This window comes from Humulus lupulus, chromosome 7, assembly GCF_963169125.1.
Source record: "Humulus lupulus chromosome 7, drHumLupu1.1, whole genome shotgun sequence".
NCBI classification, from domain to species: Eukaryota; Viridiplantae; Streptophyta; class Magnoliopsida; order Rosales; family Cannabaceae; genus Humulus; species Humulus lupulus.
The window spans coordinates 193,798,938-193,825,371 of record NC_084799.1 but is presented as its reverse complement, the minus strand read 5'-3'; the positions used below and the strand labels follow the sequence as shown (position 1 = coordinate 193,825,371).

General features: G+C 41.2%; 2 protein-coding genes across 2 annotated transcripts; both read left to right on the top strand.

Moving 5' to 3' along the window:
- Nucleotides 1-405: 405 nt before the first annotated feature.
- Nucleotides 406-13,931, top strand: LOC133792502 (uncharacterized). Its single transcript, XM_062230412.1, has 3 exons — nucleotides 406-565; nucleotides 651-851; nucleotides 13,926-13,931. Exons 1-3 carry the CDS (start codon nucleotides 452-454, stop codon nucleotides 13,929-13,931), a joined length of 321 nt encoding a protein of 106 aa, XP_062086396.1. The 5' UTR covers nucleotides 406-451.
- Nucleotides 13,932-14,747: 816 nt separating this feature from the next.
- On the top strand, nucleotides 14,748-19,065 carry LOC133789004 (UDP-N-acetylglucosamine transporter UGNT1-like). The gene is made up of 10 exons (XM_062226710.1): nucleotides 14,748-15,131; nucleotides 15,383-15,459; nucleotides 16,508-16,669; nucleotides 16,796-16,929; nucleotides 17,320-17,450; nucleotides 17,551-17,595; nucleotides 17,732-17,829; nucleotides 17,990-18,097; nucleotides 18,208-18,264; nucleotides 18,376-19,065. Exons 1-10 carry the CDS (start codon nucleotides 14,963-14,965, stop codon nucleotides 18,448-18,450), a joined length of 1,056 nt encoding a protein of 351 aa, XP_062082694.1. The 5' UTR covers nucleotides 14,748-14,962; the 3' UTR covers nucleotides 18,451-19,065.
- The last annotated feature ends 7,369 nt before the right edge of the window (nucleotides 19,066-26,434 follow it).

The window sequence follows — 26,434 nt, the reverse complement described above, 5'->3', positions numbered from 1 at the left end:
GCAACAGCAAAAACAACAGCAACACCAGCAGCAACAACAAACCGGGGCAGTAGTGTCTTCCCTACCGTCTCTGATACCCCTTTTACCTCCTCCTCCAGTCCAAAGGGAGTCCACCCTTCCGGGGTCTCCTTCTTCTCCTTCTCTTCCACTTTCTCAACAAACAAGCCTTCCTCAGCCTGGCCTGAAGTTCCAATTTCCTCAGAAACCAACCCGTTTCTCCGCTGCCCTCCTGGAGGGTGTAAGACGGGTTGATAATTTTTTGAAGAGGCGGTTGGAGGCCGAGAAGGCTGTTACTCAGGGAAGGGCAGACAACCTGTCTGCCGTGAAGAGAGCTGAGCTGGCAGAAGGGGTGAGATCCCTTCACCCGTCTGGAGTGGTTCTGGATGGCCCAGCCTTGGAGAAGAGGCTGGTGCCTAGACTCGGGCGTGCTTTGGCGCCGTTCGGGGCGGAGATGATGGAAGACATGGCCTTGAGCTTGTGCGAGCTCAATTCTGAGAAATGGGCCATCAGTAGCAGTAAGGACCCGCTGTTGCTGACACATGCCGTAAAGCAGCAACTTACTGGGGTGAGCTATCAGTTACTGTGTTCTGGGGTCGTTGGTCTTAGTACATTTGGTTCTGTTTAACTTATTCTGTTGTTTTTCCTTGCAGGCCTCTCTTATCGCGGAACGCTCGTTCCGGGAGGTGGGTGCAGTTCTGGTTCAGCTGGAGGAGAGCCAGGCGGGTCGCCAGGCCTTGGAGGCGGAGAAGCAGAAACTGACCCAACAGGTCGAGGGCATGAAGGGGGAGGCTATGGAGAAGATTAGCCAGGCCCGGCGCACGGTCGAGGAAGAGGCGGATAAGAAATATCTTGCCAAATATCGAGAGTACCGGGCCAGCGCAGAGAATGAGTTCAAGCAGCGGTCGGATGACTTGAAGGCCGAAAACTCCAAGCTCCGGGAAGAGCTATCCCAAGCCAGGGAGGAGAAAGATACCTTGGAAGCCCGCTTGCAATCGAAAAATGATCTCCTCCTTAAGCGGCAAGAGGAATATGCCACTCTTCAGAATAGGCTTCACAAGGAGAAGCAGGATCATAAGAGGAGCAAGGATCTCGCATCTATGCAGGAGTTGGGGCTTGCTGAGAAGGATAAAGAGATTGGAGCCTTGCAATTCACTGTCAGGGGACATGTAACCGAGAAGCAATCCTTGCTGGGTCACAATAAGGTGCAGCGCAAGGAGATTGATTCCCTTAAGGGAGAGCGGGATGCATCCAAGACCGAGCTGGAAAAACTGAGGGCTCAATTGGCTGTCGCGGAGGCAAAGCTGGCGACCTCTGAGGCGGAGCGCTTGAAGGAGAAGGAAGATGTCGAGGTGGTGCTGAACAGAACGATTAATCTATCCCACGTGGTCCTCATGCACCAACTTTGGAAAATAAACCCGGAGGTAGTAGGCTACCTGGGAGAGGACGCCGCCGCCATGAGGGAAAAGATACAGGCGTGGGATCAAAGCCCAGAGGTGTACGTCCAGACTTATAACATCGACGAGCCTGCTAGAGTCCCTGAGGCAGAAGATCCTGAAGAGGCGGGGACCTCTGAACTTGCCATTGATGACGCTCCATCTTCCAATGAACTGACTCCGCCAGCCCCAGTTGAGACCGCTGTCTCCGAGCCCCCGGTCGTGGATGCCGCTGCCACCCCCAGTGCTTGAAGGGGTCTTACCTTTTGTAAAAAATATTCTTTACTGATTATTATTTTTCATTTGTATTTTTCTTTGGGGCAAAGCTCCTTGTACTCTTTTCTCATTGCAGACATATTTGCCATAATTATAGCATTTTTCTTTCCTTTTCTGCCGAGTTCTTTGTTTAACTTTGCGTTTAGGGTAGGCTTTTATACGGTAGAAACTGCTGTAGGGGCGCATGAGGTTTTGGTTCCAACGGCCAGAACCTATGCATTTCCAATTTGAAGCTCCAACGGCTAATGTCTTTTCCCACGTAGTTTCTAGGTTACGAAGGTTTCTTGGTTCCAACGGCCAGACTCCTTTCACCGTATTTCAGCTTTCCTAAGGCAAATAGCCAATCCCGGGACTTGTAGTTATACCGTTTGCTGGGATTGCTAAGGTGAGCCGTTCCATGGTTCCGGAACGAGAGTTCTTTTGGTGAGCGTCGTTAGACTTAGGGTTAGATCTTTGCGAAGCAAAACTAACTGTCGTTGCGAACCTCATGGTGGCTGACTTCAGGGACCTGGCATGAAGCCCTGCGAGGCAAGGCTCGTTGCGGTCGGGGAAATTGCCACGCCCACCATGTGCGATCCCGGAGCAGGGGCTTTGCGAAGCAAGGCCTGCTGTAATTGGGGGATCGATCATATCTGCTCCTGGAGCTGAAGCTTGCAGTGGTCGAGGAGCTCACCATGCATTATTTTGTGAGATCCGGAGCTGAAGCCTGCGAATCAAAGCTTACAACGGTCGCGGATCTTGCCATCTTTCGCCTTGCGGGACCCGGAGCTGGAGCTTGCGAAGCAAAGCTTACAGCGGTCGCGGATCTCGCTATTCATTACTTTATGAGACCTGGAGCTGAAACTTGCGAAGCAAAGCTTTACAGCGGTCGCAGAGTATTCTGCGAAGGACTTGTCTGGGAGTTGGGGGTGTTTCGGCGTAGCTCTCTGAATGTGCCTCAACCCCCAGTCCTGTTCATCGCTGGGCTACACAGGAGATAATTTTCATGATGCATAATGGCAGACATTTGCATGGCAATTTTCACATAACCACATAAGGCACATATGACACATAATGCATTTATGTTCATGGCAACAAATCAACTTAAGCTTAACAATTTAAAATTTTCAAACACAATGCTAACACATAAGTGGTGTTCTCTGTATGTTTTGTTCAAGGGGCGTATGGCTAAGGCATAGCCATGTATACCCCCCCAAGTGAGCGTGGGGTCCGGACGTCTCCGGACCGCGTGGTCACTTGTTAAAACGCAGCTTGGAACAAAGGGATAAAAAATGCAATAAAAGCGGAGTGAATTTCTCCGTGTTTTATTAAATTAGCCTGTTAGGCATGCGTTTTACAGCTGGGAGGATTATCTCCATATTTTACATTTTGGCTACGTCTACCAAGGACTTCCGACTAGATAGTCCGGGGCCTACTGATAGTAACGGCGGAGGTGCTCCGCGTTCCAGGCGCGAGGGACTTTAGATCCATCGAGTCTCTTTAAATGATACGTCCCATGGCCCACTTTTTCTTGGACTTCATAGGGGCCTTCCCAGTTGGGTCCGAGGACTCCCACTCCCGGATTCTGCATAGCAGGAAATACTCTCCGTAGGACAAGGTCCCCAACTTCGAATGTACGGCTCTTGACTCTTGTGTTGAAGTGTCGGGCTATCTTGCCTTGGTACATTTTTAGTTGGACCTGCGACTGCTCCCGGAGCTCTTCTATCATGTCCAGGGACTCCTGGAGAAGGTCGTGGTTCTGGGTAGGGTCGTAGGTGTCCTGCCTGTGAGAGGGGATCATAGTTTCTACTGGGATGACGGCCTCGCAACCGAAGGTCATGGAATAAGGTGTGTGCCCCGTCGAAGTTCTCTCTGTTGTGCGATAGGCCCAAAGTACTCGCGGAAGCTCTTCCGGCCAGTGAGCCTTGCATGCTTGGAGTTTTTTCTTCAACGTGGTCTTTAAGATTTTGTTCACTGCTTCCACTTGCCCATTGGCTTGAGGTCTGGCGACTGCGGAAAAGCTTTTGATGATTCCATGCGAAGCACAGAAGTCCGTGAAATGCTTACTGTCAAATTGCTTTCCGTTGTCGGACACAATTTTTCGCGGAAGCCCGAAACGACACACTATATTCTTGATGACAAAGTCTAGTGCTTTCTTAGAGGTGACCGTGTTCATAGGTTCAGCTTCAACCCATTTGGTGAAGTAGTCTACCGCGACTATGGCATACTTCACTCCACCCTTCCCAGTTGGGAGGGAACCTACTAGGTCAATGCCCCAAACGGCGAACGGCCAGGGGCTGGTCATTAAGGTAATTTCTGTAGGCGGCGCACGCGGAACCTTGGCGTACCTCTGGCACTGCTCACATTTTCTGACATAATCCACACAATCCTTCTTCATGGTGGGCCAGAAGTATCCTTGACGAAGGATCTTTTTGGAGAGGCTCAGACCGGAGGTATGGTCGCCACAGAAGCCTCCGTGAATCTCATGGACGATGGTGCTGATTTCGGTTCTGGCAACACACCTAAGGAAGGGTATGGACAACCCCCTGCGGTAAAGCTTTCCATCCATAACCACGTATCGGGGAGCTTGACATTGGAGCTTTCTTGCGTCAGCTTTATCAGTGGGGAGCTCTCCGGTGGTGAGAAATCTGAGGATGGGCCCTATCCAAGAATGGGAATGGTCGATGATGGCATTTACCCTCCGTGTCTCGGTACTAGGCGCTTCTAAGTGCCCAATGGGCACTAGGCCATATTGTTCAATTTCCGGGTCTGTTGCAAGCTTGGCCAGTGTGTCCGCGAGTGAATTCTAGTCCCGGGGGACCTGGCGGATTTGGTGGCCTTTGAAATGCTGCAGGAGGCCGCGGGAGAGAGACACGTAGGCAGCCATTTTTTCGCCTTTCGTCTGGTATTCTCCAGATATTTGGTTTACCACAAGTTGGGAGTCGCTGTATACTTCGATTTTTTAGGCTCCGACTTCCCTGGCCAGTTGTAATCCAGCTAGCATGGCTTCGTGTTCTGCCTCGTTGTTGGATGCTGGGAACGCGAAACGGATGGCGCTCTGGAGCTGATGTCCTTGGGGAGAAATTAGGATAACCCCTGCTCCAGCTCCTTTTTCATTTGAGGCTCCGTCTACATAGACCTTCCAGGTGGGAAGTTCCGGGACAGGATCTTCCGGGAGGTCATTCATTCCTGAGCATTCCACAATAAAGTCCGCGAGAGCTTTACCTTTTATGGAAACACGTGGCTGGTAGTGGATGTCAAACTGGCTCAGTTCCATGGCCCATTTAAGTAATCTGCCAGAAGACTCGGGCTTCTGCAGGACTTGCCGGAGAGGGTGGTTGGTGAGTACTCTGATGGTGTGCGCCTGGAAATAGGGCCTTAGCTTTCGCGAAGCAATTAGCAAGCAGAGGGAGAGTTTCTCGATCATTGAATATCTGGACTCGGCGTCCAGTAATCTCTTGCTCACGTAATACACAGGGAGCTGGAGACGGCCGTCTTCCCTGACAAGAGCGGCACTTACGGCATGCTTGGTTACAGCTAAGTACAAGAACAATGCCTCTCCTTCGACAGGTTTGGACAGTATGGGAGCTTGAGTTAGATGTTCCTTGAGGTGTTGGAAGGCTGCTTCGCATTCGGGGGTCCACTCGAACCTCTTGTTTCCTCGCAAGAAAATTGAAGAAGGGGACACATTTGTCAGTGGCCTTAGATACGAAGCGGCTGAGAGCAGCTATCCTTCCCGTAACGCTTTGGACATCCTTATGCTTTCGGGGAGAAGGCATATCTATGAACGCCTGAATTTTCTCAGGGTTGGCCTCCACTCCGCGGGAGCTGACAATGAAACCGAGGAACTTCCCCGACGAGACTCCGAAAGTACATTTCTTCGGATTCAGTTTCATTCCGTACTTTCAGATCACGGCGAAAGCTTCCTCAAGGTCGTCGCTGTGGTCCCCGGAGGTCTTGGATTTTACCAACATGTCGTCTACATACACCTCCATATTCCTCCCCAGCTGGTCCTTGAACATCCTGTTTACTAGGCGCTGGTATGTCGCCCCAGCATTCTTCAAACCGAAAGGCATGACCACGTAACAGTAGACACCCTTGTCCGTGAGGAAGCCGGTGTGTTCCCGGTCCGCGACATGCATCTTGATCTGGTTGTACCTGGAGTATGCATCCATGAAGGATAAGAGTTCATACCCGGAAGTAGCGTCTACCATTTGATCGATTCGCGGAAGAGGGAAACAGTCTTTTGGGCAGGCTTTGTTTGGGTCCGTGAAGTCAATACACATTCTCCAGGACCCATTGGGTTTCGGGACCAGAACCGGGTTGGCCAACCACACGGGATAGTGTGACTCCTGGAGAAAGCCTATGGACATCAGCTTGTCCACTTCAGCTTTGACTGCTTCGGCCCTCACTGGGTCTAACGGCCTCCTCTTTTGGCGAACGGGAGTTGCAGATGGGTCGATGTTGAGTGTGTGGCACGCAACATTAGGATTAATCCCCGTCATATCAGCGTGGCACCATGCCAGGATATCCTGATTTTTCTTCACAGTGGCCACGATCTTTTCTCGAATGGCCGATGGAAGGTTTTTCCCCACCTGAATGACTTTGGTGGGATCTCCCGTGTTGAGGATCACCTCCTCGACTTCCTCCATCGGCTCTATCGCCCTCTCGACCCCCAATCTAGGGTCGAGTTCGTCAACATATGCCCCTTGGGCACCCCCATTTTCTAGCAGATTCTCCGCCAAAGGAGCGGCAACAGTCGCCTCCTGGACCGTGTAGACGGATCGGACGGAGATGTTATAACAGATTCGTGCACTTCGTTGGTCCCCCCTGAGGGTGCCGATACGCCCGTTGTCACATGGAAACTTCAAACATAAGTGGCGTATCGAGGTTACTGCCCCAAAATCGATTAGGACCGGTCGGCCTAAGATGGAATTATACGCCGTGGGGCAGTCGACCACCATGAATGTGCAGTGCCTGAAGGCACAAGCTTCACTGTCTCCTCTGAGGGTGACTGGAAGTTGGATTTTGCCTAAGGGCATGAGTGCATCCCCATTGAACCCCTGAAGCTGGATGGAGCATGGGGTCAGATCAGTCTCGGTTAATCCGATCGCGTGGAAGGCAGCTTTGAAGAGGAAGTTTACGGAGCTTCCATTATCGACGAGGATCTGTGACACCTTCTTATTGGCAATCTGGGCTTCCACGACGAGGGGATCGTTGTGGGGGAAGTGCACATGTCGGGCGTCATCTTCCGTGAAGGTGATGGGAAGATCCATCATTCGGGGACGCTGAGCAGGTGACTGAACCAAGGCGCACATCTCCCCGGTGTGTTCTAACTCCCTCAAGTACCTTTTCTGGGAGTTGCGGGTGCTTCCGGCAAGGTGTGGTCCTCCGGAAATGGTGGCTACGTGTCCGTCAACGGATGGCGGAGCAAGGCCAGGCGGATATGGATTTCCGGGTCCGGGAGTCAACATGGCAATGGGTGCCGGAGAGGTCGGAGCAGGAAGCGCTGGGAATTGGGATCCAGGAGCTTGGGGGTGACTAGCTCCAGGAGCGCTAGCGGTCCCCCTCTGTCCCGGAGAGAATGCAGCTCCGTGAACTACTCCCTGTCCGGGATAGATTATGGGTATCCTCACCCATTGACCGAGGTGTCCCGCTCTTGCCAGGGACTCGATCTCATCCTTTAGTTGAAGGCACTCGTTTGTGGTGTGCCCCACGTCTCCGTGGAACTCACACCTTTTATTGGAGTCTCGCGGACGCCTTCCTCCGTGAGACACTTTCGGGGGCTTCCTGTAGTTGACCATATTACAGGTCGCTCGATAGACATTCTCTCGTGAGTCTATCAAACTGGTGTACTCCGTGAACTTGGGCTCATAGTCCTTTCGGGGTTTCTTTGAATGGTCCCCCCGGTTGGAGTTTCTTCCTCCTCGTTTATTCCGCGATTGGCTCAGATTTTGTTCTGGGCCTTCCGCTTGCGGTTGCGACCGGCCGGGAGCGATACTACATCCGGTTTGTACAGCTCCGTACCCAGAAAAATGGGTTTGACTCGGCGTCTGAGCAGACGCGGAAGGCCCATACACGCTTGGAGTGAACTGGGCCCCTGGAAACGTGAGGGCTGGTGCGGGAGCTTGCGAAGCAAAGCTCGGCGCAGTCACGGAGGGCGTCGGAGCTGGGGGAACTCCAAAGGCCTGTTGGTAGGCATCTTCAAGGTTGATGATTCCCTGAGCTTTCGACATGAATTCGGACAGAGTTTCTGCCCGTCTCCTTTGCATTTCCCCCCATAGCAGGGAACCGACGGTAAGCCCCGATTGAAGGGCGATCAGCTTCATATCATCGCTGACCTTGGTCTTAGCAGCAACTTCCATCATTCTTTGAATGAAAGCTTTGAGGCTCTCATTGGGTAGTTGCTTGATGTTGGTTAAGGAACCAACCTCCATGTCGTGGTCCCGAGCAGCAATGAACTGCCTCCTGAACGCGGACTGTAGCTCCTTCCAACTGTGGATGGATCCGGGAGCTAATCTTTTCCACCAGTCCTCCGCGGACTTGGTAAGGGTGAGTGAGAAGCACATGCATTTGGCATCCTCACTGACGCGCGCCACTTGCATCATCTTGTTGTATTTAGCTAGATGGGTGCGCGGGTCTGTCCTCCCCTCATATAATTCTATATGAGGCATTTTGAAGTTCTCCGGGAGGGGAGTTTCCGCGATTCTTCGAATACATGGTTCCGGGTCTTCCTCCTCAGAGTCTGACAGGGCCCCACTTTGCTTCCGGACCAGCTTGGTCAGGGCAGCTATCTGTTCCTCGAGCCTCTTTGTATCACTCTCCGGGAGGTCACGTCCCCGGATCTTGTCGTTGAAATGATTTCGCAGGTCATCTCCGCGAGGCCGGGCCTTTTCTCCTTTGGCCTTTTCATACTTGGCCTCCAACCTTCTTCTTAGGTCCACCGTGGACCAGCTATCCTCGGAGTGCGTGTCCGCAGCTTGACCATCCTGGTTGACGGAATCACTGGGGCGGTTGTTCCTTCCCTTAGGCCTGGGTGCCTTAGCACCGGGCCCTTCAGGCACAGAGTGCCCCCTTGGGGCTGAAAGGCGTCTGGGCTTAGGAGCGCCAGAGACCTTCTGCGCGCGGGGGGGGGGGGGGGGCAGTTGGCCTGGTGATTCGCGCCTTTTGGAGGTGCAGGGGCGTTAGTGCGCACAGGCTCCCCAACTTTTTCTTTGCCCTTGTTAGGGGCGGCTTTGGATGGTCCAGCAACGGCTGGATCCGGCATGGTGGCATCAGCACCACCTAAAACAGAGGCGTCCTCGTCCGAGTCGCCTAGATCTCCAAGCTTGCCTCGGAGGCACTCCATCATGCGCTGCATTTTTTCGGAGACGCGCTCCTGCTCAGCAAGCTTGGCCTTAGTGGCCACCAGTTCCTCGGCTACTTGGACCAGTTCTGGATCCTTCTCGTAGTAGTAGCCGTCTTTGTAGTAACCGTCTCGGACATACTCTTCTTCGCTTTCTAAGTATGTCGTATCTTCAGTACTGACCCAATCCTGGCGGGATGTCGGGTCTTCACCTTGGTAGTCCGAGGGTTCGTTTCGCACCGCATCTTCCATCATAGTATCGGGGTTGACCCTAGCATTTTTGTCAACCGCGGATTTTCTCGTAGTCACCATCTTTTCAGTACGGAGCGAAAACAAAAAACGTACACAGAAAAAGAGCTGACTAACAACTCCCTACAGCTCTCAATGAAAGCACCAAAATGTTTACCGAGTTTTTCGGAAACGAATACAAACAAAATAATAAAAAGATAAGAACTGTAGAAGTGCGGAAATATAAATAAACAAACAGGTTTTTTACGTAGTTCAGGCGTTAACGAGCCCTAGTCCACGAGTCGATGTTATTATACTTGTAGTGGATTACAGTGAAATGGCTGGTGTATAAGACCCTCACAAACTCATAATGTTTCTCTCGGGTTCTCTTGAAGAAGATGAAGCTAGAGAGATTTCAGCAGAGTTCTTGCTATGTAATCTTTTTGGCCTCCTTCCTATCGTAAAATGAAGGGGTCTTTATAGCTAGAGTTTTGGATTAGGGTTTCACTCTGCCCCCCTGAGCCTTAATTACACCAGCCATAAATAGGGGATACAATTACCGTAGTCGCCTGGCTACCAGGCTCTATGTGGGTATATTTACATGAAAGTATGGGGAATGCACAAAGGCAGTTGTCTTTTCCAGGCTGTCAGCGGACAGTAGGCGAAGTGGTACTTTTAGGCGTGCTGGGATGTGTGCGGCCTCGACCTGTCAGGCGTGTCAGGCGGGATCCTGTGTCAGGTGGAGATCATTCCAACTATGCCTCCTCCATGACTCGGCCGCTTGGTCTTCTTTCGTGCGAGGCACGGGACTGTATCCGCGAAGGTAGCCTGAAGAGCTTCTCCTGGAAGAACCTTCCCCGAAGGATATCCCTTCGGGAGTCCGGGAGAATTGACGAGCTTCCGTGACCTTCGGTTGCTTGAAAGAGTAAGCTTGACACTAAACGGGAGAGGCGAAGCCTTTCTGTCCATCCGCGAGCTCTGGTCACCTTTTGTGAAAGACTTTGATAATTCTGCTTCCCCGAGGCTATCCATCTAAACGTTATCCGGAAATCTGGATAACAAATATGTTTACTTAAGGTGAATGAAAATTATTTGTGTGATAATGATTCTCATTCACATGTTTACTAAAATTAGGAATGAAAGAACTTGGTGTGATAAAGGAGAAAATAATGAAAATACTTATTCTCCCAATTATCTAAGGAATGTCATTAATGGTAATGACTTCCATTTTTGTTATTTTATTTTTATAAAATAAAAAATTAAAAGATAAATTTGTCATTTTAAAATATATCTTGCAAAATAACTAATTTATATTTCAAAAAATAATAATTTGGTTAATTTAAGCATTCTGATTACGTTTTCTAGTAATGTAAACAACATTCATTTTTCGAATAATTTTAATAAATAACATAATATAAATACTGATTTCGATTGATACACTTTAGTAAACGTGTCATTAGATCTTATCTTCACACTTTCCATAATTGAAAGATAAAATATTTGTCGCAATGATTTGGGCCAATGAATTAATCTGATCAACCGTGACATGCTTTAGTCAAATCATATATTATTTTCACTTTTTGCAAAGTTGAAAGATAAGAAATCTTACAATCGATATAGATTAATAAATTAATTTGATCATGGTCGCAACTTTTACATGGTTAAGTTAATCAGATATTATATTCACTCTTTCCAATAGCTAAATATAATAAATCATATCTTATTCTAAAAAATATGAGCTTACCTAGATTTCACATGTATATAATATAGCATGCAACACTTTGAATAAACATACCTCTTCAAAATATTTATCAACTAACTTTTCTTATTAAATGACTTCAAGTCAAATTTTATCATACTCACTTGAAGAAAATATACAATTATGTCATATATCTTGACATTTTTCAAAATCCAACATACGAAGAAACCAATACAAAGATTAATTTTGGACATGAGTCGAAGTTGATTATCACTTAGACACTTGGTAATCAACATAAACTAAGAAGATCTTTACAAAGTTGAATGAATACTATCCTGTCTGCAGTTTCTAAATTAAAGGATACATACACCAAATTGAAAATACAATATGAATCCAAGGGGGCTTATGATGCAAAACAAAATTTTACCCACCTTTTGCAACATTATTAAAGCTATATTTTTTAGCACTTCATTAAAAATGTAACTATTATAGTTAATTTATAATTGAAAACTAGTTTATTAATTCTATGGAAAATTTTATATATATATACATATAATACAAATTAATTACAAAAATACCTTCACAATTTTAATTACATATTTAACGTGCTACACCAACACATACATACTAGAATCCAAACTTATTCATACCAGGGAAAAATATTGTTTTCTGGATTTTTCAATTTTTTTGGGTTTATAAAAGTAACATTTTAACTACTTACAATATCAATAAGATATCAATTAGTTAATTTTTCATAAAAAAAAACTTTATTTTTAAATCATATTATTAAAAATATTACTATTTAGTATACCACGTAATAAGTTCAAAATGTAAAATTAAAATATACTTTTTAGTCAAAAGAAGCTAAAATGTTACTTTTGATTTCAATCATCTTCTTCGTCGACGGTGGAAAAATCGATCTTTCCCACATATCAAAATGACCATTCTTAAATAGTATATTACGATAGTTCTATTTAGTATACTATATAGTTATTTTTTTTTTATATATATATATACTAGATACAAGTAACGTACAATGCACATTTGCTTAGTTTTATTTATAGAATTATTAATATTTTATTAAGTTTGTATCATTGTCGTACAAATTTCAAATAAATTATCAATATTATATATAAAATAATGATATAAATATATTAAATGAAAATTAAACCAAAACTTTGTTTATGATTTTTTTAAATATATATAATATGACAACTTTTTTAAACATAAATGATAATTTTTTTAATAAAAAATTAAATTATGTATTATAATGATATTTTATAATATTTAAATATATGTTAATATAAGTATTAAATATCTAGTCTTGTATTAAATATTATTATAATAATATTTGAATTCATATTAATATAATTAGTAAAAAATTAGGATTATATATTATTATCATAATAATAGTTTATAATATTTAAATTTATATTAATATAATTATTATATACATAGTTTTATATTAAATATTATTACAATAGTGATATTTTATAATATTTGAATTTATATTAATATAATTAATAAATATCTATTTTAGTTAGTTTTAAATGTATATTCTGTTAAATATTTAGAATATTCTGTTAAAATTAACAAAACAAACCATTAAAATCAATAATTTCCGTTATGTACACATTTTTTATATAAAAGATATAATACACGTTTTGGTCACCTATAGGTTTTACATGTAAATTATAGATGTATCTAATTGACTAAGCAAAAAAAGAAACTTACAAGTCACGTTAAAATCATAGTAAATAATGTAAATTTTTGTGACTATTTGATTTAACTTTCATTTAAATAAATTAAAAAGCAACTATAAAGTTATTTTTCATACATAACATAAACCAATTAACCAAATTTTGAAAATAAGTTTGGAGTTAATTAACTAAAATAAAGTTTTTTTTTTGTAAAAATGTAACTAATTAGTATCTAATTGGTATTTATAAGCAACCAAATAGTTACTTTTGATTTAGGTTACAACGAGAAAACACATGCTTCTAATATATCAAAATGACCACTATGAAGAGTAGGTCGCGATGGTATCATTCTTGAGCTCAAACGATCAACGGTGTGACCATACCTTTTTTTTTTAAGTTATGGAGAAGAGAGAGAATTAAATGATTATTTTAGTGTTGACAATTCTTATATGAGGTATGTATTATTTTTATATTGGGTATAAAAAATGTGTTTTTTGTAATTAAAATTTTTGACGTTAAATTTGTAAATAAAATCAATTATAGTTTGTGAGATGTAATTTTTCTCTTAATTATATGAGAAATTTACATAAATATGGGAAAAAGTAGAAGAATTTTTATATTTAAGAGCAAAAAAGAAATGTTACAAAATATGGTGAATTTAAAAAAAAAAACAAAAACTTTAAAACATGGGAATCCCATTAAATATAAAAAACAAATTACCATATTTTTATACAAAACTCTCTCACTTTCTCATTCTCTCATTTCTCTCTCGCGTTTATCTCTCTTCATTTTCTCATTTCTCAATCTCTTATTCCCCACTTGATTCTTTCTTCTTAGCCCTCCGCTGTAGACACCACATCCGCCAGAGACGTAGCCCCTGACCCCCCGACGATGATGTAGCTCCACCACCTTTTGGTTCTTCGTCGTATGCTGCTCCTGCGGCTAGTTTTAATGTTATTCTTTTTGTTGTCTTTGTTGCTCTTCTTTTTTTTTTTCCACATTTGATTTTGCATTTTAAACTTGATTTTGCACTTTATATATGATTTTTTTCTTCCAGCCATAGCTATAACTGAATACCATCACGAGTTGTTTAGGTTTTTTTGTTCAAATTTAATTTTTTTTTTCAGACTTGTTTACGTAATCAGTTACTATGACGACTAATTCTTTTTATTCATATTTGATTTTTTTTTTCAGACTTAGCTGTAACTAGTTACAATAATGATCAATTTAGATTTTTTTTTGTTTAGATTTTATTTTATTTCCAGGTCTAGATAAGTAAACAATTACCCTCATAATTACCTTTTTTTTTTTCAGATCTGATTTTTTTTTTTAAACCTAGCTGTAACCAATTACGATCATTTTAGATTTTTTGCTTGGATCCTATTTGTTTTCAGTTCTAACTAGGTAACCGGTTACCATCGCAACTAGTTTTTTTTAAACCTAATTTTAACCAGTGACCTTCAGGATCAATTTAGTTTATTTTTTTCATATCATATTATTTTTCTCAAAATCTCACTAAGTAACCAATTACAATTTAGTTGATATTTTGATAATAGTACATTACTAAAAAGACAAAATTATTTTTATAGTACCACACATCACTAAAAAATTAACAGTGACAAATGATCACTACCACAAAAAAAATCAAAATTGTTCTGATAGTGGTAACCGGTTACAGCAGAGAAAATGTTAATTGAAGAAGATAAAAAATAGAAAAAAACAAAACATTTTTCAATCTTTGAACAAAAAAAGAAATTAAAAATAATACCTACAATTACTGAAATACCTCACAAAAATTCAAAATTAGCCAAAATAATCTTATATAATTAAATATGGTAAATCTAATAAATTATTACACAAATATGAGAAAAAAAATCCCATAAAAAAGTAAGAAAATATAAAATACCATATAAAATACACATAAAAAAATACCATATTTATCAAAGTTTAGAAAATTTTGCCATATTTCATTTAAATTCCTCTAATTATATTCATAAAGGAGGAGTTGGCTTGTGGATCCAACTTGAGATGAAAGCCCAAGGAAAAATCTTCTTTGTATCCTAATTCTAGAGCAACAAGTGGTCCAACTGAACAGGGCACAGTAAGAAGGGAGAATCGGACGAGTTACTATTGTAACTCAGCGAGTTGGGATATTCATTCAAGTTTCAACTTTCAACAACTTGACTTCATCGCCAGCCATTTACAAATCTCTTCACTCTTCCCTATCCTTGAGCTCAGGGATCACAGACTCAGGGAGAGAGAGAGAGAGAGAGAGAGAGAGAGAGAGAGAGAGAGAGAGATTATGTCTCTGAAGGGTTCAAGCTCCGAAAAGAATTTGATGCTGCCCATATCCGATCCTCCCAGGGACGAAGAGAGGGAAAGACTCGTCCGAGGCGATGAGAAACTCTTTAGAGGATCATCCATGACCAGACGTGGAGCTTACGCTGCTATCTCTTACATGTCTTGCGCAGGTATACAATTCTGTTTTCTTCGGAACCCTAATAATTCTCTTTGTTTCACATTACAATTCTTGCTCAGACTCTTAATTACCTTGCTTAAATTTTGTTGGATTGCTTTGGGGTTTTGATGATTGCGAAATTGGAAGAAATCCTTTCGTTTTGGGATTAATATGGCAGCTTTTGATAGATTTTTTAAAAAATAAAAATAGAGAGCTGTGGTTTTATGAGATAATTATATTTATTTGCTATATCTGTTCATGCAGTGCTATTGGTTATATTCAACAAAGCAGCTCTTTCTTCGTATAGCTTCCCCTGTGCAAATGTCATAACTCTCTTTCAGGTAGATCCCAAACCAGCTAATTTTTTTTTTGCAGTCTTGTTCTTTTCTACTTCAAAGTTGACTTTTTTATGCTTTAGCTTCAAATTGATTACAAATAAATTAAAATATTCTTCCTTTTCGTTTGTAACCTTCAGGTTTCACCTTTCCTTAGCAACTCTTTTTTTTTAAAAAAAAAAATGTTTCAATGCTGATTTCAATATTTTACATTTTCATCCGAAGTGCATTTATTGTAATTAGCATAATGATATTTGTAGCTAAAATACCCAAACTTACAAATTACTAACACCTAAATACCCAAACTTTGAGACAAAAAGAAAAAAAATCCAACTTGATTTTTTGGTGGCAAAATACCCAAATGAGAACTTTTCTTGCAATTAGAATATACAGTGTTAAATGTTAAAGTTGATCTGTCAAAGTACACGTGACACCATATGTTTGGTCCACATTATTTTTTTTAAAATTATTTTATATTTTTCATTTAAAAAAAATCAAATTTATTGTTTTTCAATTTAGAATTAAGTAGGATATTAACAAAAAAAGAATAAATTTTAGAAAAATGTATTTTTGTTTTTTTTTTTGAAAAAAAAATGTAAATTTGATTTTTTTGTTAAATTGGAAAAAAATGAAAAAAGAAATTGAAAATGATTTTTTTTAAAAATAATAATAATGTGGACCAATCTTGTGGTGCCATGTGTCCATTGCCAGTTCAACTTTAACATTTAAACATTTAACACTGCGTACCTCTAATTGCAAGTAAATTTAAAGTTTGGGTACTTTTGTCACCAAAAAATTAGTTTGGGTATTTAAGTGTTAGTAATTTGTAAGTTTGGTATTTTAGCCACAAATATCCCATTAGCATATACTAAAAAGAGTGCTTTACTCACAGATTGTGCATGCAATGCTATACTTGGGAATTTGTGGATGCTTATAGTTTTTGTACATTGTACTGTGTTCTCATAATTTTGCATTATTTTTTTAATTTTATTTTCATGTATATTGTCCATGTGGCCAGTAATTTAAACACTAGCTATTGTAATTGCTATTGCAGATGATATGTTCATGTTGTTTTCTCTATGCTTTAAGACGCTGGAGATTAATTTCATTCACGGTCGGTGAATCCTTGACAGCTCCTGATAATGGGATGACTCTTGTGCCATTAAAGACCGTGAGGCATACCCTTCCTCTTTCAGGAGCCTATTTGCTTTACATGGTATGCAAAGTCATTTTCAAAATATTATAAGTATTTTTCTGGCAGTTGTCGATAATATGTAGACATTGGATTTCTTTGTTGTACATTATTTAAATGTCTATCGACTACTTAATTTGTCCTTGAAAGCTAGCCACCATGGAGTCCGTGCGTGGAGTAAATGTTCCCATGTATACCACCCTCAGGCGCACAACAGTGGTATTTACTATGATAATGGAGTATGTTTTGGCAGGGCAACGATACACATCTCCTATTGTTGGAAGGTAAATGGCCTTTGTGCTTCATTTTTCTGAGAATATGTTGATGCTAGTGGTGTATAGATGATAATTAGCATCTTTGTTCTTTCTTGTGCCTGTAAAATTTCTAATCGTTATGACCCTTATGGTTCATGCTGCTAGATTTAAATTTCTACATACAAACTTCTGCCATCCCCAGTTGCTCACAAACTTCACTCTTTTGTCTCATGTCTCTTTTTTCATCTTCCAAGTTGTGACTTTTTCACTCCCTTACTACACACCTATGATTAAATGTTTAGTTTCTAGTGTATAAAAAAATAGTGAATGTTTTTTTTCTTCCTGAAATAGTTCAAGGACATTTGCTTAACTGGTCATATTTCTGTTTCCCTAATTGAACTGAAAATTTTAAGTTAGCAGTGTTGGATTGATCGTTCTTGGTGCATTTATTGCTGGAGCTCGGGACTTATCATTTGATGCCTATGGCTATTCTATTGTTTTCTTATCAAACATCACAACTGCAATATATCTTGCAACCATAGCTCGTATTGGTAGTACTTTTAAATTTTTATTTATGCAGAATCTTTCATCTCCTCATTTCTAGGTTAACAACTGCTTAAATTATGAATTAAAACTTTCTTTGCTTCTCAGGAAAATCCAGTGGACTTAACAGCTTTGGCCTGATGTGGTGCAATGGTAATCTTATCAATCTTTACTCACGTTTCTGGAACTTCCTTGACTTTTTTCTGGAAAGTGATAAAAGGCTGTTTAATATTAATATCATCTCACAGATATGAATAGAAAGTGACGTTTTATTTTCATATAAAAATAGGAATTGTATGTGGACCAATTTTGCTGCTGTGGACATTTATTCAGGGTGATCTGAAGATGACTGTCAATTTTCCTTTTCTGCTCTCGCCTGGTTTTATGGTAATTCCTGTTCACCTTTCTAACTTTGTTGTTTTAGTACATTGATTGTTGACTTCATGCTGAGAAAGTTGATTGGAGCTCCAAATGTGTGTGTGTATACATATATACATATATATATATATTTTTAATTTATACATTGTTTTGCCTGTTTCTTGGGCAGGGTGTATTGTTTTGTTCTTGCATACTTGCTTTCTTCTTGAACTACAGTATATTTCTTAATACAACGCTCAATTCAGCACTCACGCAGACAATTTGTGGTAATTTGAAGGTGTGTTTACAGCTGCAATTTGCATCTTTTGAGTCCTTTGCTACAAGATTTTGAATAATTGGTACCAAAATGAACTTATCTTTAAACTTTTTGTCATTATGATATTGTAGGATTTGTTTACCATTGGTCTTGGCTGGATGATTTTTGGTGGACTTCCATTTGATCTTGTGAGTATAAAATCTTTTTTCCGAACTCCCTTGATTTGAAGGTTATTTATCATGCCTGCTGCATCACTCTTGTCATGGAACCTTATGTTATGTATGTGTACCCTTTTGTAGTTTAACGTTATTGGTCAATTCCTCGGCTTTTTTGGATCCGGACTGTATGCATACTATAAGCTCATAGGGAAGTAACTTGCCTAGCTCATCTGACTCTTCCCGTTAGAGACGACCAGTTTTGGCCATTGTTTATATTATCCGCACACCTTATCTAGGCGGCTACTGGGGTCCGGAAAGTTGTACATGATGCTTTAAGAAATCTTATTTATGGCGAATCAGAAGTTCTTGATCTTGCTTCTCGGCGACGACTTTACTATAGAGGAATGGAAATTGGTTTCTAATCTAATTTGTTGTAGTAGTGTATGAAGAGGTGCCGCATGATTGGCTTCCTGCTCGTAGGCATACACTTGATTTTCGAGTAGATATCCATTTGGATTGGCAGGACCGCCTTGCATCCTTGAGCCATCTTGAAGGTTGTTTCTTCAATGGTCGAGTGAGGAGTTGTCCTATATCCCACAACTCAGCTCATTTGCGCTTCTCGAGCTTGGTTTTAAGGCTTTTATTTTTTCTTTCGAGATTTTGTTGAGTACCTCGACTTACCTGTTGGCTTGGGGATGCACTACTAAACTCATTTTGATTACTCCTTCATTGTAGTAGGCCTGGAGTTGTGAGAACTCTAGGATATTGTTGTGGATATTAACAACGCAAGTGCAAGATAGCGCTGGTCCCATAGATAGTTTATCACCAAAACTTCATCGAGTATTAGAATTATTTCATGTTATTATTCAAATAATAATAAAATAAAAACTTAGAACAAATAAAAATAAATAATTTAAAGATAACAAATAACCACAAAGTCTTAGAGAACTAGAATTATAATTTTCCTTCAATATTTCACTTGAGCATAATTTTTACTTAATTATATTAATCAATATAAGATGTTAACTAAGAATCTACAAATATTCACAAGCCTATGCTGATGGTCATATTTGTATGATAATCAAATTAGGCACAAATTTATTTAACAATTATTTATGCCACGCACGTATATTCTTATCTTATGTGAAATTAGAGATATACCAAGTGATAAACATTATTTTATTCATGGCTAATGAATTGGAAGCAATAAACACAAAATGTAATGGACAACTTAATATTGATTTTAGAATTAAGATTAAATAATAAATTCAAGCTACATATTGAGTTACAATTGCAATCGTAGAATGAGAAATTAGTTCATTATCACACTAAAGTAAACCAAACAAAATATCATAAACAAATTCATTATCAGGAGTTCATAATGAAGAACAAAAGATTTAGAATGTGAAAGATGAAACTCATAGTAGAAAACTCCTCCAATTTTCAAGGCTTTGATTCTTCTCTTTCTCCTTCTTAATGTAGGTTTTGAGAAATAGTATTCTCTCTCAAAGTGTCCCCAAAGTCGACCTTCAATCAGTCTTATATAGACTAAGACGAAATTTGTAAGAAAAATAAGCCAAAAGGCAAGTTTTTCGTTTTTGAATTTTCACTTTGCGTTGCGACATTGATACTGGTCGTCGCAACACTGAGCTGATTTTGCATTGGATTTCTTCTCTTTTCCTCAAATATTTTTGCATATCTTTTGCTTGCTCCAATAACTCTTCAAACTACAAAACAATAAATTCTAAGATACTAAATTATAGTGTTGACTCACAATATCAAATATAGTGTTATTTTAATAATTTTAAGCTTATTGTTCAATCAAGAAAAAAATGTTTAGAGTAGTTTGTATTCATTACAAGTGTTTTTATTTAGTTTGAGTTTATAATTGGTTAATCATGAAAATATTCTAAAAAAAAGAGCTTTAAAATGCTAAATTTGTCATTGAAGGTGGCTCGGAATTAAGCCAGAATTTTGGGGAAAAGAATGAGCTCAAGGTGGTCGCTTTCAAATTATGTCACGTTGTTTGAAATAATCTTGTAAGGTACCCCAAATAAAAAAAATGATGAATTGGTTAAAGTTGATGACCTTTTTCATCAAGATAGCCACTAGAGGTATCGCTTCAATCCACTTCGTGAAGTATTCAATTGTGATTATGGCATACTTGGCTCTTACTCTTGCTCCGTGGATAGTGGCAGTGCACTGATGACGTCTATTCCTTAGATCGCAAAAGGCCCCATGCTCATCATGGTTGTTAGCTTGATGAGTGAGGCTTGAGGGAAATTTGTGAAACATTGACATTTATTGCATTTTTTTTTACTAAGTCCACAACATCTTTTGAATGTTGGGTAGTAGAAGCCTTTATGCATCATTATTTGAGTTAAGGATTGCCCCAACATGGTTTCCTTACTCTCATATTATGTCTCATTATTTGAATCCAAATTGCAATGTGCAGTGAGCCTTGCTACATTCTTATCCAACGAGCACTGGCCAAACACCTGATCCATCCTTATCCAACGAGCACTGGCCAAACATCTAATCCATTCTCGTTTGATGCTTGGGATTGTGCAATACTTGTTAGAGGAGATGGTTGGTAGCTATATTATAATGTAGGCCTAGAAGTAGGGTCAGAGTTTTTTGGATACCACGACCAAGGCATAGGTGAGTTTACCCATCTCATGGTACTTTAGCCTGCACATACTAGTAGCTTGCTTATGTAGTAGACAGAATGCTAAACTTTATCAAATGTTTTTATGAGGGCGACACTTATCAAGTATTGTGAGACGTTGAGCTAAAGTTGCAATTTGTCTCCACAGTTTGGCTTGGCGAGTAAGGGTGATCTACCAAGATACTTTTTCAAGTGAGTAAAAGCTTCAACACATCTTTCATTCCATCATAACTGTAACGCCCTACTACCTTAGATTCGTTACCATGTGATTTATAAATGTGTCATTAGCTCGCTAATCGAGATTTTAGGTTAAAAAGTGTGATTAAATTGAAATAAAGACTCATTTAACAATATTGAATATAAAAGATTTGGACATTAATTAAAATCATAAAAGTTACACATTTGGGATCCCAAAATTACTGGTTGAAAATATATTACAACTCAAAAATGTGAATACAGTCGACCTAAGCGACAAAACCAACCCTCTATAGTAAATTCCTCAAACAACCCCGGCCGTAGCAGTCAGGTAGGCCGAACATATACTCGTCGCTCCACGCTCTCCAACTCATGGTTTTTCGACCTTTCCCTTGCCTTTACCTGCACCATAGAGCACCCGTGAGCCGAGGCCCAGCAAGAAAACTCAACGCATAACATAATATAATTCAATCCGATAATACACAACTTAGACAAACAACAAATTAAACATATAGCGGCATGTGCCGACCTGCTTTGCCAGACACTGGGTTCACGGTCATCACCAAGCGGGTGAATATATCACCCTTAGAGGGTCTCGCCCTAGCGGCCTGCACTCAGCGTGCTTTCGCCGTTCTCGACCTTCGCCGTTGCCGTTCACTCAGAGTCATGCACCACAAAGCATAGCATTTACAAGTATTCACACATATATATTAAACACAAATAATGGTGCCATGCCCTGAAACACAAATAATAGGGCCACGCTCTACTTTACGGACACAAACAGTTTTCTTACCTATGTCCTAAGCTGATAGATTAACGCGATCCCGAGCACGATCCCCTAACCCAAGCTTTGACGTAAAGCTAGTCGCAACACATCCATAACAACAATACATTAAGCCCTAAACCAAATAAGAACGTCATAATATTATTCTAGCCTCCGGGACCTCGAATCCTACTAAACCAGGTAGTAAGGTCCTTCCTGAGCCCTAAGATTTGGGTTCCCGAGCTTAAAACCCCACATTAGCCATAATTCCTATTGATGCCGCGGCGCCCCAAATTAGAGTCACGACGCCCCAACAATTAGGGCCACAAACATCTCTAAATTAGAGAGCCAAGTATGAATTTTCCTGGACATGCGTCGCGGCGCGCCTTACCCAAGCCCGCGACGCTAAGGGGATTCAGCGAACCCCCAAGGCCCCTGAGTTCATATGAGCCGCGACGCTCAAGAACAGCGCCGCGACGCGACCCCACGAACCTAGAATTTCCACCACTTTTCAGATTTCTAAACCTCCTGCAAATCGACCCAAACACAATCTAATGCCAGAATTGAGTCCCAAATCACTTACACTACACTCAGAGCAGTACATAAACCCAAAGAAACAGAACAAAACCTCATCACAATCCAAATTCAATCACCTAAATCCCAAAACCCAAAACTCTAAAAAAAAGAGAGAAATTTACATAAAAGCTTGCTCTAAACCTTACCTTTGTGTTAATTACGACCCTGAGCTAGCCCCAATACCTCAACTTCCAGCCTCAAGTCTCCAAATTTTTGAGCAAATTCCTTCAAGGGTCCCAAAACCCTTCCAAAGAGAGAGAGAGAGAGAGAGAGAGAGAGAGAGAGAGCTGAGTTTGAAAGTGTTTCTAGAGTCCTGTTTTGGTTTGAGTCTATCTTTAGTTGCCTAAGTCCAAAATGCCCATAAGTCTATCCCTAATCCTTTAATGTCACCAAGGGAAATCCCGTCATTTGCCACATCTCGCTAATTCCTCGAGTGTTCCTATAATTCGCCATTAAATCCCAACACACCCAAATGATCACTCGTTGCCCGATATGTAACACCCAGGGTAACCAAGACCGTTACACTATGTATTTTAAATAGTGCAAGACTTGTTAATCAAGTCGTTTGGACATAAACGTGTTTCTAAAGTCAACTGACGGGTTAGGGTTAGAATATTTTGATCATAAAATGCTTGACTTTCATTAAAATAAGAGTTTGATACATGGGATCCCCAAAAAAATGTTTACAAGGCAGTTACAACCCTCAAAAGTAAATACAACTGTAGCCAGCCTAATTGGCAAAATACAATTTTGGCTCTAGTCTCTCTTAATCCCTCGGACGTGGCGGTCGAGCAGCTGCTGATGTACACACCGTCCCCAAAGCTCTCAAACTCATGGCTGGTCCAGCTTTCCGTTGCCTTTACCTGCACCACGTAGCACTCGTGAGCCTAGGCTCAGCAAGAAAACTAAATTCAACAAGCATAGATAATGACAGTAAATGCATAGCACACTTAGATCAACCAGTTTAATCAACAACAGAATACAAGAAATAAGCTAGGCAACACTAAACAGTTTAATCCAAACATATAATTCAATCTTAATACAATAAGTTAGGTGTCTGCGCCCTTAGGCCGAGCCCTTTAGTTATTTAGCTAATCACAGCTCGCTTAGGCCGAGCTGCGTTTAGTACGCTTAACATCAGCCCCTACTCCCTTAGGCCAGACCTTCACATCAAACATAGCAGATATACAGGTTGCGAAACACGCAATCGAAAGCAGCACGAACTAACATGCCTATCCCGACATCTCCAATCACAAATACATTTATAACTTCACATATGTTCATTTATAGGGGATCTCTACCCCATTCACAACTCAAGTGCAGTTTTCTTACCTTGAGTCCTGAGTGGAGGATGTGGAGCGGTCCTGAGCATGATCCTCAATCCCAAGCCTTAACGGTAACCCAAATCACAAGCGACAGTGGATAACTATTAAAACCTAATCCAATTAAATGCTTTACAAATAATGTACCAACCTTTGGGACCTCGAATTCTACCAAACTGGGTGGTAGAACCCTTCCCGAACACTTAGGTTTAGGTTATCGAGACCAAAAACCCAATTTGGCTAAGGCTGCCTAGGTGGGCTGTGACCTGGCCCTAAGAGTCGCGGCGCGCCCCCTAGTCAGAGGCCCCAGCTCCAAATTCCAGGGGTAGGCGGGCCACGACTTTCCCTTTAGGGCGGTGACGCGCCTACGAAATAGCAAGCTCCCCAGGGCTTTTGGGGTCACGTGGGTCACGACGACCAAGAAATGGGTCGCGGCTCGCCCCCGTGAACCCAGAAATCCTGGGGCTTTTCTTGCATTTTCTCCCAACCTAATTTATCAAAGTCTAACCCAACATGGACCAGAACCAGAATTTGAGCCTTTATACCTCAATAGTCTACTCTGAGCAACACAACCACTTAAAATTCTAACCAAAATCCTCAATGGAACTCATAATTAAGCAAAACCCCTTTGAAACTTAAAAGCTTAAGAACACCTATAATAACAGCATAATTCCACCAAACAATCAAAGCTTAAACCTTACCTTGATGATGATTTTGACCCTGAGCTGCACCTCACCCAATCCTAGCTTAAATTCCCAGCTGAATCCACTACTTCCAGCCCCAATTCCAAGCTTTTTCTTCAAACCTTTAAGCCTTTGAGAGAGAGAGAGAGAGAGAGAGTGAGAGAGTGTAACGACCCAAATTCGCTAATTAGGCTTAAGGGCCTTGATTAGTGTGCCAGAAGGGCATTACCGGAATAATTGTGATTTAATGAGTAATTATATGTTTAATAATGTTTATATGATGATAGATTATATTATGTGGTAATATGATATGAGATAAATATGTGATATATGTGAGAACCACATTATTATGTGGATAGGTTCGCTGAGCATGACTCAAGACGATTCTAGGGTCAGATAGTGGGAAAAGTCACAACGGGGTTTAAGATATGACTTTGGAGAAGTCGGGGATACTTTTAGATAGTGGGTAGTGATTTGGACTATCGGGTCATGAAAATTAATATATGGAGATATATTTGAGGTTAGAATGTCTAGGTGGGAATATTGGGGGATTTTACCATTTTGGCCTCCGGGATGGTTCCGGCACCCCGAGCCTTGGGATTGATTTAATATGTGAGACAGACCTTAGGAAGTTTTTAGAAGAAAACATAAACTGACTTTAACTTAGCTTCAGCTTTCTCTCTCTCACGCTTAAGGAAAAATAAAGGGGAAAACCAAGGAAGGGAACACAGAAAACTAAGGGGAAACTAGCTGGAATTCTGAGATTTGAGGTGTGGATTTGGGGGTCTAGCTCAGGGATTTATCAAGCATCAAAACAGGGTTAAGGTAAGCTCTTAATTTTCTTCTCTGTGGTTAGAATTCTGGACTTTGATTAAGTGTTGAAACAAGTATAGTTTTGGTGTTTTAAGGCATAATTAAAGAAGGGAACTTGGGGACCTAGCTTGTCTATAGCTTGTGTGACAGTCAAAATCCCGTGATCCGTAAGGGGAAAGACCGGGTAAGCTGTGCAATCCCACACCGCCTGGGGAAGGTCAAGTGTAATGATTCTAAGACTGTGTAGGTATGGGACTACACAATTGAAGATGGCTTAAATGGATTGATGGGTACTACCTATATCAGGAAGGTGCATCTTCTTTTCGGTAGCCCATCACTTGAGAACTCCATGGTTAAGCGTGCTTGGCCTGGAGTAATCTAGGGATGGGTGACCTCCTGGGAAGTTTTCCCAGGAAGTGTGCGAGTGAGGACAAAGCACGCTGGAAAGACTTGTCTTGGTTTGTAGGGCCAGTCATCATTCCAGAAAGCAGCCATAGTGACGTGGGGCGTCACAGCTTGGTGAAGTGATTCTACAACAAAGGTAAGTCTCTACTCCTGGTTTAGAGGTTTTTCATTGGGTTTGAGTGTTTATAGCACTTGGGTTTCAGAAATTGAAAAGAAGAGATTAGAGTGTGTTAGGCTGTGTTTTCTTGGGAGTTATGTTGTTTAGATCATGCTAAAGAAGTTGGGAATTAATTGGTTAAGAGTTGGGGAGTTTTGGGATGGTTTAAGGTAAGGTTTTAAGCTTTGAAATGGTGAAAAATCTGGGTTCGAAGAGGAGGGTCGCGGCTCTGTTCTAGAGCGCTGCGGCCCTAGCATGCAAAGAAGCCAAGGGGGCTCGGCCAAGGGGGCGCGCCGCGGCGCCCAAGGCAAGGGCCGCGGCGCATGTGTGGTTCAGTGAGGGGATAGGTTCTGTTTTGAGGAAGGGTCGCGGCTAGGCTTTGGGGGCCACAGCCCTTGGTTGCATACTTGAGATTTTGAGGGTTTTAAGCACGGGGGAGTGGTCTAGTGTGCTCGGGTTTGGTTTCACCACCGTGCTTGGTGGAATTAGGAGTCCCGGGAGTTAGTTTTGTAACTGGAAACCTATATTTGAGTATTTATGAAACCCTATACTTTGGTTGTGGCTAGGTGATAAAAGCTTGGGCTCGGGGACGAATTGTGCTTGAGGGGCGTTGCTTGT